Genomic DNA, 14,667 nt, shown 5'->3' with positions numbered 1-14,667 from the left:
CAAGAATTTATGTTGTCCTTAACAGTGCAGCATGCTTTTCAAAATAAAAGAAAACTGCTGATGTTACAAGAGGAAATAATGTTCTGTTGTAATCCACAGTGTGTCCAACAAGGGTACACAAGTGGTAGGATGGCGTTGCTATTAGTAAGGAAGTCATGGATCAATTTTTAAAGGGTATATCCCAGTAATGCTAGTATTCACTAATCTTGCTTTTAAAAAGGTATTGCGTATTGTAGCTACTAATGAGAGTCCAGCAGTCACTTGTACACCATGCCCCTCCTTGCAGGTCTGTACTTGATTTCTTGATTTGGAGTCTTCCAGAAAGGAGGCAGCTCATCACATGCATATTGCATCCAAGGACAAAGCCATGCTCCCTGATTTAAATGTTTTGCACAAGGAATGAAGTTCTTTCATTCAATATATTTAACTCTGCAATCTCGTATTATAGTATTTCAATTCAATACATTTTCCCTGGGTTATGGCTTGGATCGCTGGGAGCAATTTGCATCCGTCCTCGAAGCAACCTCTCTGTAAGGTGGATGTTGTCTCTCCTCCCACTACTTTCCAAATTTGTTTGAGCAGTTTTTAAAGTGGGGAATGCAAATGCTGGGAAAGAGTCAATCGCTTCTCAATTAATCCAGAGTGTCAACATCCAGCACTCCCAGACTTAGAACAGCAAAGGCCAAGCTCTATTGTTGGGTCAGTCAGGCACTCCGCATTGCTGCCGGTGTGATATTTTTCCATCTCACTTCTTACTTTCCTTACCCTGTAAGTATTTTTACTGTTTGCATTGGTGGTTTAGTGGTAGAATTCTCACTTGCCACGTGGGAGACCCGGGTTGGATTCCCGGCCAATGCATGGTGTCCCTTTCCGCCTGTTCTTCCCAAGTGCCCCTAAGTCTCAGTTCAGCTATGCCGCTATGTTTGTAAGCTTGTGTAGGGCAGCACGGTGGTGCCTCACACGCCAAGGACCCAGGTTCAATTCCCACCTCAGGCGACTGTCTGTGTGGAGTTTGCACATTCTCCTTGTATCTTGCGTGGGTTTCCTCCGGGTGCTCTGGTTTCCTCTCACACTCCAAAAAGCTGTGGAGGACAGGTGAATTTGCCATGCTAAATCACCCATAGTGTTAGGGGTAAATGTAGGGAAATGAGTCTGGGTGGGTTACTCTTCAGAGGGTCAGTGTGGACTTGTTGGGCTGAAGGGCCTGTTTCCACACCGTAGGGAATCTAATCTAATCATTTAGTGCCAAGTTAGGTATAGTCACTAGGTATGACATTGAAACAATTTTCACTCTGATAAGAATGGGTGAGGAAAAGAATAAAGAAACATCTTCAAAAAGTGAAGCATCACATTCAAACTTCAGGGATGAAAATTTATTTCTGAAGGCCACAGGATTTAAAGAAAAAGACATTGAAGGCAACATAATTAGCTCATATTTAGCCAAGGTCCCATTGTCCAAACTATTATCTTAATGGTTTGTCTCCAATTATCGATCACTTCAGATGATTGCTATAGATACCTTTCAAAGGACATGTGAACCCTTCAAATTCCCTTGAAGTCATTGTCTTAGATGGCACATCAGCAGAAACCCATCAATGTCTCAATGGGATGAATGTGGAGAGTACAGTAATGCAAATTAAGTGACTATCCTAGCTGAGTTCAGGGCACGAGCAGACTTTTAAAAAAAGCAGATTAAAAGTACAACTAATATTCCAACCAATAGATTAAAAATCATTATTTGGCATTAGCATTGCTTCATTACATTGGCTATAGGCATTTCATTTGTCAAGTTCAAAATTTTCAGGTTTGTTTTGTAAAAGGCCAATTTTTAAACATCTTTTTCCCTCACCTTTCTTTTCCCCATTCTCAACACCTCTTTTTGGACCTTTGATGTTGAATTCTAATTCATCACCTTCTTATATCCTTCACCATTTATTTTCCTATCTTCCTTTTCCTGAAAGTAGTTGCTGGCATCCAACATCAAATCCAAGCATCATTAAATAAAAATCTAAACTACTTATTCTATAAATAACACGAACAATGGTTTCTGTTAAGAACATGAATTAAAAATGATAAAAATTCACAGATACTAAATTAGCATGTGTCACAGATGTGATTTATATTAGAGAAAAGGTATCTGTGGGGAGATCAGTGAGTAAATACGCATACGGATATACATACAAACATGAGTTAGGAGTAGACTCCTTCAGCAAGGTCATGATTGATCATACATATATCAATATCTCTACACATTTACCAATATATTGGGCAAAATGCTCCCACAAGGGAATGAGACACAGGTTTCCACTGGATTATCAGGAATGATCAGTCGTCAGGTCTACTGTTATCTCATGCTCCCATAATCAAAATTTGTCAATTATCACCAGTGATTAATCTGATGAGAGAACAGGAGGGCAACCATAGCTGGCGAGGACAGAATATTTGACAGGAACTGGCAGCTAAAATGTTTATCTTCCCTTTCCTCATACTAAGGAACAAATCTTTGGGGCCCAGACAACAACAAAAGATATGATCAGGAAAAACTGATATTGATGCTGGAGCTGAAGTGAGGAAGAGAGGTAAGGGGAGAGGTGAGTGGTTAGATGGAGCTGGAGCCCAGCAAGAGAGAGATATGAAAGGGGTAGATAAGCAAGGAGATAATGAACAGCAGGCCAGGACAGAAGAAAAGCAAACGAAGAAATAATAAAAGCCAAGTGTGAGGAAATGGGTTATGTGATAATGGGTCTAGGAGTACGTGAGAATGAGTGACTGTGTTAAAAGCAACCCATAACATAACAGGACCGAGTGTGGGGTGGGCAAAAAAAAAGGAAGAATAGGAACAGGCTGTAAAGTTATTGATCTTGATATTGAGTCTTAGAGGCTACAGAAATGAGATGTTACTCTTCAGAGTTTGCACGCTGAGCTGGAAGGTTCGCTTTCAGATGTTTCGTCACCATACTAGGTAACATCATCAGTGAGCCTCCAGATGAAGCACTGGTGGTATGGCCCGCTTTCTATTTGTGTGTGTAGGTTTCCTTGGGTTGGCAATGTCATTTCCTGTTCTTTTTCTCAGGGATGATAAATGGGATCCAAGTCAATGGTAGGTGGTCAGTGGTTAGCACTGCTGCCTCACAGCGCCAGAGACCCGGGTTCAATTCCTGTCTCAGGCAACTGTCTGTGTGGAGTTTGCACATTCTCCCAGTGTCTGCGTGGGTTTCCTCCAGGTGCTCCGGTTTCCTCCTACAGTCCAAAGATTGCATGCCAGGTGAATTAGCCATGCTAAATTGCCCGTAGTGTTAGGTGCATTAGTTAGGGGTGAGTGTAGTGGAATGGGTCTGGGTGGATTGCTCTTCGGAGGGTTGGCGTTGACTTGTTGGGCCAAAGGGCTGTTTCCATAGTGAAGGGAATCTAAGCTAATCAATGTATTTGTTGATAGTGTTCCGGTTGGAATGCCATGCTTCTCGAATTCTCGTACATGTCTCAGTTTGGCTTGTCCTAGGATGGATGTGTTGTCCCAATCGAAGTGGTGTCCTTCCTCATCTGTATTTAAGGATGCTAGTGAGAGTGGGTCATATCGTTTTGTGACTAGTTGATGTTCATGTATCCTAGTGGCTAGTTTTCTGCTTGTTTGTCCAAATTGGACAGAGACACATATCAATTCCTAGAAGCGTGGCATTGCAACCAGAACTCTATCAACAAACACATTGACTTGGATCCCATTTACCACCCCCCTGAGAAAAAGAGGAGGAAATGACATCTCCAACCCAAAGAAACCTACACACACACAAATAGAAAGCAGGCAATACCACCAGTGCTTCAACCAGAGGCGCACTGATGATGTTACCTAATATGGTGATGAAATGTCTGAAAATGAACCTTCCAGCTCAGTGAGCAAACCTACATTCAGAACCTCAACCTGAGCTACACATTGCTCTTCGAGCTGGTGCTGAGACTCGCATAAACCTTGCGGTAGGCCTTGACAGATGTGATCAGTAGTATTCAGTACCTGACACTTCAAAAACAAAAAAAAAAAATCACAGCTTCAGATTGCTGGAATTCATGCCTTTGGATTTGATTTAGCAGTTAAACGGAAAGCTAAGATGAGAGATTCAAAATAGAGGGCAGCACACACAGGCTGAGTAAAACAGATGATAAGTCTGCCAAAAAGTAGCCATGGTCTGCAAAGAGCCATCGGCATCTCTCTCTCTCTTAATGGACTGCATGTTGACAGAAAGAGAGACAAGAAGTTGAAGCTTGAAGACATCAACTGTCATGGGTAGGTTGGAAGGGTTATTAACCGGTTCTCTGGATCTTACCATGGCCAACAGGTCCTGGAGGAGGAACTGAACCTGCAGCTTCTGGTTTAAATGCTGGGGCATTACACCCTGTGCCACAATTCCTCCCTTGGTGGATGAGTAGAGCATTTCAATACATACAAAGTATTAGAGGTGCCAGTTATAATTTATAGCTTTTACTGTCACTTCTTAAACAGCATGTCCCAAACTGGTGACCTCTGCTACCAAGGAGAAGGGCAACGCCACCACCTGCAAGTTCCCTTCCAAGTTACACAACTTTCTGACTTGGAAATATGTAGCTGTTTCTTCACTGTCACAGGGTTAAAATCATGGAACCCTCTTTCTAACAGGATATATCTACAATATATGGACTATGGCAGTTCAAGAAGGTGGTTGACCACTATCTTCTCAATGGCAATGAGGATTCAGAAACAAGTGCTGGCCAAGCACTAACATCACTCCATGACTGAATAAAGCAATGGGCTCAATTATTCTCCAGAAGTTTAAGTACATAATCCAGGCTGACACTTTTAGTTCAGTACTGAGGGAGTGCAGCAATCTCAAAGATGACATGTTTTGGCTGGGTTGAGGGTTCTTCAGTAGAACTTGAAAACCACTACTTTGAAGAGCAGGAGAGTTCTCCCCGGAGTCCTGGTCAATATTTATTCCTCGACAGACTATCTGTTCATTTTCACAGTGCCATTTGTGCGAGTCTGCTGTGTCCAAATGAGATCCTCCATTACCAACATTACAAAATATTGATTTGCAATAAAACACACCATGTCATCTGAAGGATGAGAAATGAGTTAAATACATGTCTTTCTTCCAAAAATATTAGGAAATTTTTTTAAATTGGGAGGGGTAGAGGAGATATAAAGCTTCATTTTGTAAAGTTTTCATTTAAACTTCAGTTACGGATTAATAACCAGTAATAAAACTGCTCATGCCAGCTGAACTATTTTATTGCTTTAATAATCGTGCCCAGCATTGAAAACAAAATCAAAGCAACAAAACATCACTGGTCAAAGAAATCTGGGATCCTCTTGAGCTGACGGCAGTTTCCAAAAATTAAATGCAAACAAAATACACAATCTTTCGAATTCCGTCTACTGCTATATAAACATAGAGAAGTTCAGAAAACAAATCAACTATTTGAATTCATTTTCCTCGCCAAACTATTCAGTGCCTAGGTTAACACTATTTTAGCTGCAAAAAAACCTTTTGCTCAAATTAAAGTTAGCATGGGAAAGAAAGTTAGACAAAAATTCCCTTAAATTACTTTAGTACAGGAGAAACAGCACTGAGGTTTTTGCTAACTATGCTAGGACAGATGTTGACAATATAATAACTGGCAAAAAATTCTAACAACTTAGGGGGATGACTGGCTTCTTGATAGGCCATATTAAACCCAAATGGTGATATCTACCCAAGAAATCCTAAAGAGATACAATGTAAAAGAGAAACTATCTGCATTTCCCACCGTTTCCAGGTACTAAGAAATCCATCTCACATCTTACATTTGAGACAGAACCCAGGTCCTGGGATCAAGCTTTGCTTTAATGGATCCTTTCTGACTGTGAACAGGTACAGGTGTATTAGGCTGGTCCAACTTGGTTACTACCTGGGCTACATTTTCACCTTGGACTTCATCGGCTGCACACTGTCCAGGAGGAGCCAGGACTATTGTATCATCCAGGGAGGTAGGCAATTCAGACCTTACATCAGAAAGAGCTGCGACTCTCCAGGTGTTCTTTTTCTGACACTGTTCTGGGTGGGGGGCCCCTAGGTGGAATGGCTGCTTTCCCACGGGTGGAGAGGGTGCCGGCCTCTTCTTGGCTTTTCCTGGTGATGTCAGAGCAAGCTTGCTGCTACCATTTGGTGTCAGAACATTCCTCTGGACAACCATATTGTGGCTGCCATCAAACAGGGCTGCCCACTGAGGGGGTTCAGTTAGATCCTGCTTAGTGAGCAAGAACTCTCCATCGGTCTCCTGGATTCTAGTCCGGATAATGTCCACTAGACTCTCATCTTTCTGTGGAGACTGCACATCTGTAAAACATGCAACAGAGCCAATTACAGTACCAGTGGTGGAACGAGTAACAACTTAGTTTCAGGTCAACATAGTAGTTCTGATAATCTGAACAGACATTTACTTGAAAACAATTCTCAGGTTTGATATAGATAGATGACACAACGCAAACATGTGCAAGAAAGTGCGTGTGAGATAGAGAGGGAGAGAGAATGTATATTGTAACAATGAATGTGTGAAAGAGAGACAGTGCATGACAGAGTGGGAGAGACAGTGTGCGGGAGACTGGATGAGAGAAAGAGAGAAAATACATGAGAGGATCTGAGAGTGAGAAAGAGAGCGCGAGCACATGCAAGAGGGGATGAGAGAAAAAGAGTGAGAGCAAGCAAGTCCAAGATGTGCATGTAAGATATGATGCTGATGTGGAGGAAAGAGAGAGAAAATGTGCACGATGTGAAAGAGAGAGAACGCATGTGCGCAAGAGGGGATGAAAGAGAGAGCACAAATGAGAGAAGACGAGAGAGAGTAAAAGAGAACAAACACGTCAGGGGGAATGAGAGAGAAAGAGAGGAGAAGGGTGAAGAGAGAGAACAGAGGAGAGATGTAGGAAACACTGGTGCAGAAAGAAAGGAAGGGAGTGCAAGAAACTCACATTCGGACAGAGAGATAGAGAGACACACACACACAGTGAAAGAGAGCACCATGGCGTGACGGTAGGGGGAGCAGGAGGGGGAATATGAGAGTAATGAAGGCAAGGGATGGGGCCAGAGGTGGGGAGACAGTGGGAGATTGAGATTATGGTGGGCTGAAGGGGAGAAAGGAGATAGAGTAAGGAAATAAAGCTCTGATAGAATTAGCAAGCTCAGTTAGGTAAAAATGAAGTGTTGGGGGGAATGAAAGAGGGAGAGGGGTGCAAAAGCAGTGAATAAAAACGTTTTATATTTCTGCCTACAAGCAAAACCAGATCTGTTCAATATAATTTTTATGTGCTCATGTTCTGCTGATGTCACCAGTTTAAACTCCCAGAGGACCATAACTGCTTAAAAGATTCAATTTGCAGAACTATTGGGAAATCACCACATATAGCATAAATTGTTTTAAATTGTGTGAAATAACTTTCATTAAGTATTTGAGCATGTGGTTATAACAAGTTGTGAAAGTATTCTTCTGACGTTTCATTTCCTCTGTTCAGTAGTGTACCTGAATCATAGAGTGTAGACAGATTGTGACTCACCAACAATGCTGGGAATTATGATTAGCTTCCACACAACATCAAATATCCCATGATGGGAATCAGGCCATATATGGTAACAGCTGCAGGAAGATGGTGTGGATTATTCATGGTACTTTGTGTATTTCTTTTCCTCTCAGTCTTTCAAAACATTGCACAAACCATTAAAATGCTCTTGCTGAACTTTTATAAAAACAGTGATGTGGAAACAGCATTACATATATATATTACTAAACTAATGAAATAATGATTATTTCATTATTTGTAAATATTTCTAAACTAAATGCTGTACATCTCTATGACTCATTGCATCTGGATGTTATGTGATATTAAATGATGGTGCACAACTCCACCTAGTGTTGAGACTGTAAATACCAGCAATACTTTTACAAAGGTGCTTTTAATAGAGGGAATATAGAAATGTCTTTATTAAAATATTGTAAGGATGATTAAGAGTATGGGATTTAGTCATACAATAAATATAACAAAAGGTGAATTTATAGATTGGTTAGTAATTATTGACATCACAGTCATCCAATGAGTTGGAAGTGCATTGTATGAGACAGAGGTCAATTGAATCGAACACTGACCAGGGAACAGAATTGATTCCTTCAGAAGCCTTCGTGTAGCCATAGTATGCATGGCAGCAAAGTGAAAAGACAACCCATCTTTTTCTATATGTTACAATTGATTACCTGCTCCAACCTGGCGTCTTGTGTATTCTCAACATTTATTGTCATTGGCATTTATCTTCAGCTGCCAAGGCCCTGAAATCTACAAACCTCTCTAAACATTTCTGTCTCTCCACCACTCACTCTCTCTTTCAAACGTACTTCTTTGGTTTCACACTTTGGTTCTCAACACTTTTTATCCATGACAATATGCTATGAGTGATTGCAGTCCTTGTGGAGACAAAGTTCCATCTTCACACCAAGGACATCCTCCAGCACGTTTTGTGACGTGACCACTGCTAAATGATAGATTCAAAATAAAATTCATGAGGTGCTGTGAACATCGGCAAAAACAAAATGGCCTAAACCTCAAGGTTGGGCATATTCCCCAGTTTATCTTACTATGCAACCAGAGATACCAACCCTGGTTCAAAGAAGGATGCATGACAGCACTGTGTACATCTAAATATGTACCTGGAGAAGCTATGCAGGGCTTTATTGGCAGAAGATGTTGTCGACAAAACAAAGCAAACCTTACAACAGAATTAGATCAAAGCTTTGCAGGTCCTCATTCATTCAGCCTTGCATGGAGCTGCACATTGAAACAGCAAATTGGAGGTGGTAATTCCACAAACATATCCATCTTCTTTGACGAGGCTGAAGCATTCGTAATCACCTTTAACCAGAAGCATAGTTCACTTTGGCTTGTTCCTGAATTATTCAGCATCACAGGTCCCAGACTTCAGCCAATTTGAGTTACTGCACATTAGAATAGATTAGATTAGATTCCCTACAGTGTGGAAACAGGCCCTTCGGCCCAACCAGTCCATACTGACCCTCCGCAGAGTAGCCCACCCAGACCCATTTCCCTCTGACTAATGCACCTAGCACTATGGGCAATTTAGCACGGCCAACTCACCTAACCTGCACATCTTTGGAGTGTGGGAGGAAACCCACGCAGACCCAGGGAGAATGTGCAAACTCCACACAGACAGTCACCCAAGGCTGGAATCGAACCTGGGACCTTGGTGCTGTGAGGCAGCAGTGCTAACCACTGAGCCACCGTGCCGCAAGAAACAGTTGAGTGCATTGGACACAGAAAAGTCGAACTCTTCACAACATTCCTGCATAGAACTGAAGACCTGTGCTCCAGAACAAAATGCTACCAAGCCAAACTATTCCAGGATCGTTAAGACACCCATACCTTCAGTGTGCAAAATTGTCCACGTACGTCCTTTCCACAGAAAGCAGGACAAGTTGAAGTCAAACAATTTCTACTACACAAACCTACTCACAAATATCAAAAATGTAGTGAATAATAATCAATGACGTCCTCCCCAAATTCAGTTTGCATTCCAACGGGACCACATATTCCAGAACTCATTCCAACTATGGTCCAAATTTCCAGAGATGAGGTAAAAGTGACATCAAAACAACATTTGAGCAAGGGTGTGATAAGGGAACAGGGATTACACCCAGCACAAAGGAAAATGCTCTGGCTCAATACATCAATGCAGAAGTTCCTTGAGAGAGGTGTCTTAAGTCCAACCATCTTCAACTGTTTCATCCACCATTAGATCTGAAGTGAAGATTTTAATTGACGATTGCAAAATGCTCCACAGATACTGAAGCAGTCCATGGCTGAATCCAGCAAGACATGGTTAACATTCAACTTGGGCTGATAAACAACAAGTAACATTCACATTAAACAAGTGCCAGGTAATTACCATGTGTAACATGAGAGAATCTAAGCATCTCCCCATACCATTCAACGTCATTACCATTTAAGAATCCCTCACTATTAACATACCGGGAGTCCCCATTAAATAGAAACTTAACCAGTACAGCCATTAACCACTGTGAGAACAGCTCAGGCGCAAGAAATTCTGCAGCAAGTAGATTCTGTAAAACCTGACCACCATCTACAAGGCACAAGCTAGGAGTGTGATGGAACACTTTCCATTTGCCTGCAGCTCCAGCAACACTCAAGTAGCTCAACAACATCCAGTACAAAGCAGCCAGCTTGATTGGCACCCAATCTAGCACCTTCAACACTCACACACTCCCACTCTCACCAAGGCCCCTTTAACAGAATCTTCCAAATGAGTGATTTCTACCATCCAGAAGGGCAAAGGCAGCAAATATAGGGGGACATCACCACCTACAGGACCCCCTCGAAGTCACATTCCACCTTGATTTGTAACAATATCACCACTCCTTCAATGTTGCTGGGTTAAAATCCTGGAACTCCCTTCCCAATAGCACCAGATGGACTGCAGTATCTAAGAAGGTGACTCACCACCATGGGCAATTCAAGGGCAGTTAGAGATGGGCAATAAAGTCTATGCCTGCAGCACTCATATTCCATGAATATATGAAAATAAATTTTAAAATAGTGCCAAATATTATAAGTGTTTTGTTTAGAGCTGAACAATTAAGACCTTAACTTAAAAAGAATACCAGAGTCAAAAAAGGAGTTAAAGAAACAATGCAGTATGCAAAGTTACAATGAAGTATAATATTCATTCTGGCAGATTTCAAAGAATGTGCCTTGGATTTGATAGATAGGCAATAAAATGAAATATAAAACAGTCATACACAGAGCATATTAATAAAACTGAAAGCAAAGTATAAACCCAAGAAGTGTATTCAGAAACACTGACATTTCCCAGCAGTTTGTAGTAATAGATTTTAGTAACCCGACCCATATTAAAATTCACATCACTGGATTCCATCATTGCTGGTTAAATCATGCATCTTCAAATTATGCACGGAGTAGCATTTTTTTGTTTTATAGATGGGAACTATTTGAATTTCAAACAATGATTCTTTTATTACAAGGCCACATTTAGAAAGGCGAGGGCCACTTACTCATATCATCGTAGACTGAAGTGGCTTGTTTTGTGAGGAATAAAGGTGGTTTCCGTGGTGACATAATCTCAATTTTCATAAGCTCTTTGCAACAATGCTTCCACTGGCCTGAAAGTTAACGCACAGCCATTACTGGAATTTTAAAGAAATATTAAAACAGACTCTCTGTTAATAAGAATCTGGGAATTTTCCAATGCTACAGTATTTATTAAGGAAAGAATTGCATTCGACAAGCAGAAACCATGAACAATTCTGAAGCGTTTAAAGTGAGGTTTTCATAATGTGGCGGCTGTTGGAAACTGTAAATTGAATTACATTGATCAGACAAATACAAAGCTTTTGTTATAATGATTTTTTTTTAAAAAAAAAAGCTATCTGGGAAGTTAGTCCTGCTCACTAATCTCTTGCTGGTTTAGTGAATGAAGTGAAGATTGTAGAAATTACAGGCCAGATTGTGGCCATTCTGCCTGTTACTGCGCCTTTGAAACTTCAGATACCTAACAATTTGCAAGAGGAAGATCATTCAGCCCCTCAAGTTCTCTCTCTGCCATTTGATTTATACCATGTCTGTTGTCTCACCCTTTTCCAAACCCCAGACAAAGTTATTCGGTCCATCATACCCTTGCCCCCATCGACTCTAATCCCATTTTCCAGTACTTAGCCTACAGCCTTGCATGCAACAGTCCCCCTAAGCTGTGCATGTACACATCTGTTGCAAGGTTTCGCACAGAGTGATCAGCATAGGCCTGACAATTGCAGCACTGACTTCCAGTTCTAGAAACTGCCTCTGTGCACTGACCTCGGAGGCTCAAACAGCCAGAAAGAAAATTACAGGGAACAATACTGTTTGCATGCCAAGGCACTTCAAGTGTCCATCTAAATATATCTGAAATGTTGGGAGCGTTTGTGCCTCTACTACCTTTTCGGGAAGAGAGTTCCAGACACCACCCCTAGGTGACAAAAGATTTCCTCAAATGCCCTCTAAAGCTCCTATCCCCTACCTTGTCCATTCGCAGAGGGGTCAATAACTGGGGGACAAATTTCTCCCCATATACTGTGTCTAAGGCCCTTATAGCTTTTGTATTCCTCAATCAGGTTTCCCCCTCAGCCTTTTACCCTCCAAGAAAATAACCTCAGCCTATCTAGTGTCCACAGCTGAATCATTCTAATCCAGGCCATATCCTGGTGAATCTCATCATCCTCTCTAGTGCAATCACATCCTTCATCATAACCTCCCTGTTCTTGTATTCAATTCCTTGACGAATAAGGCAAGTATCCCTTATGCCATCTTAATAACCTTATCTACCTGTCTCACTGCTTTTAAGAATCTATGGACATGCACACCAAGGCCCTCTTGAAGGATCCCACCATTCATTGCCTTGCTTACTAGCCCTCCCAAAGTTAGTCACCTCACACTTTTCAGAATTAAATTCCATTGCCTCTATTCTTCCCATCTGATCAGCCCACCTAGATTGTCTTGCAGTCTAAGGCTTTCCACCTTACTATTTACCCTACTATCAATTTTCGTGTCATCTACAAACTTACTGATCATGCCTCCTCCATTCATATTTACTCAACCTCAATTATGCTTCCCTATTCTTTCCACTTTTTTTAATATTCTTACTTATCAATATATAGCCATTGTGTCAAGATGCAGGCAATACTGGGACCATGACACCACCAGCCTACAAATATGCTATTAACAACATATGTTTTCATAGTAAATATCCATTATAACTATCACATTGGCATTTTGTTGACATTAAAAATACTTAGATCAAAAATCTTGAAAGGAAAGCCACACAGACAGAACTTTTAAATACTTACCAATCTTGCATGTTACTGGAAGAAATCAAAAGAATAGGTGCTATCTTTCGAGAGGGCAACAGATAATTAGGCTTTGATAAATAGATGGGACTGACTCTCATTTCAAATTCATAGATTCTGTCTTAATTTTATCATTTGCATGACCAAGTTTTGGGCCCACTTATCAACACCCAAAGCCAAAATGAACCCTTTCAGTAGCATATGTCTAAAACCTAATGCTGTAGTGCTATCTGCTCCACCCCCACCACACCATAATCACAGATTATGCTCATTAGACAATTCTCAAAAAAAGTAACCAAATTTGCCTTTGAAATAGTTTATTGTATCTATTTCCCTAAGGAGCTTGTTTCATGGATTGACCACACTTCATTAAAATATTATTTTAACAGGTTCATTTAGAATTCAACTCCCTCCCAGAGCTGGCCATATCAGGCAAGAGTCAAAATGTGTGGCGCTGGAAAAGCGCAGCAGGAGACTCCTCTTCCTCGGACGCTGAGTGACCTGTGTGCTTTTCTAGCGCCATACTTTTCGACTGACTCGCCAGCATCTGCAGTCCTCCCTTTCTCATATTAGGCAAGGACCAGAGCCTGGACTATTAAAGACAATATCTTTATGATAATGAGCTGGCGACTCAGCTTGATCCTCTCACAAGGGGAACAAGATGGTTGATAACCTTCCACCTGCTAAGACTATTAGAATTAAAATACAGTGTCACTCGAATTATAGAAGTACATGACTGAATAAATCTTACAATGATTGGTTCAGGGAGACCACTTTAGCTTTCAGAGCAAGAAATGCATTGTCGGTAATTAATTTGCAGGGTGGCAGAATTTGAATTCTTCTTTATTCAGTACATACAAATCAGTAGTTTTTGGCATTGCTGTCTGTCAACTCACTTAGGTCACCCAAATGCTGCCAAAAAGCTTCCATCCACCGTTGTAGATCATCTTTACAGTCTGCAGCAAACACGCGACTTTTTGTCTCACCACTGGAGGGGTTGATGAGAGAGAAGCTGTACGTCCTTATCCTTGAACCTTTGCATACTGCACGGATCCTTGTTTCCTGCAAATTTGAATTACAATAGATCAATATTACAATAGTTAGAATAGTTTTCGTAATTCAATCTAACCCAGTTAATCAATAATTTGGATTTATAAACTGCCTTTAAAATAGTCAAAAGCTTCATAGAAGGTTAGACAATATTTGGCACGGAGCCAAATGCAGGCACAGAGGTTTAGAAAAGCAGTTTTGGAGCTCAGGACCTAGTTAGCTTAACATACGGTCCCCAGTGGTAGAACAATGAAAATAGAGAATTCATAAAATTAGCAGTGGGGGTCAACATGACTATATTTGGCCTCTTTGTGCCAGGGTAGGTATTCCAATTCATGTCTGTGTCAGGGACCCTATGTTGGGAAGTTGTGTATTTGTGCAAAGGATTGTGTTTAGAAGTGGACAGCCTAATAACATTTTCCAAATAAATTTGCGCATGAGAAACATGTAGCTTAAAAATGTGTTGCTGGAAAAGCGCAGCAGGTCAGGCAGGAAAGGAACAGGAGAATCGACGTTTCTGGCATAAGCCCTTCTTCAGGAATGAGGTGGGTGTGCTAAGCAGGCTAAGATAAAAGGTAGGGAGGAGGGGCGTTGGGAATACGATAGGTGGAGGGAGGTTAAGGTGAAGGTGATAGGCCGGAGAGGGGGTGGGGGCGGAGAGGTCAGGAAGAAGATTGCAGGTCAAGAAGGCGG

General features: G+C 41.3%; 1 protein-coding gene and 1 non-coding gene across 3 annotated transcripts in view; one reads left to right on the top strand and one right to left on the bottom strand.

Moving 5' to 3' along the window:
• The first annotated feature begins 787 nt into the window (after positions 1–787).
• Positions 788–858, top strand: trnag-gcc. The gene has a single exon. It is a non-coding gene; the product is annotated as a tRNA-Gly (tRNA).
• Positions 859–3,891: 3,033 nt separating this feature from the next.
• Positions 3,892–14,667, bottom strand: part of rtkn2 (rhotekin 2) — a 55,623-nt gene continuing 44,847 nt past the window's right edge. The window contains exons 9-11 of one of the 2 annotated variants that reach the window (XM_043712310.1): positions 13,821–13,986; positions 11,098–11,205; positions 3,892–6,344 (exon numbers count right to left, since the gene is read on the bottom strand). In XM_043712310.1, coding sequence (XP_043568245.1) covers positions 5,809–6,344; positions 11,098–11,205; positions 13,821–13,986 — 810 coding nt within the window. In that variant the 3' untranslated portion in view covers positions 3,892–5,808. The remainder of the gene's footprint in view (positions 6,345–11,097; positions 11,206–13,820; positions 13,987–14,667) is intronic. The other variant, XM_043712309.1, reaches the window with a different exon arrangement.

Source organism: Chiloscyllium plagiosum, chromosome 22 (genome assembly GCF_004010195.1).
Source record: "Chiloscyllium plagiosum isolate BGI_BamShark_2017 chromosome 22, ASM401019v2, whole genome shotgun sequence".
Taxonomy (NCBI): Eukaryota; Metazoa; Chordata; class Chondrichthyes; order Orectolobiformes; family Hemiscylliidae; genus Chiloscyllium; species Chiloscyllium plagiosum.
This window is presented reverse-complemented; position numbering and strand designations above follow the sequence as displayed.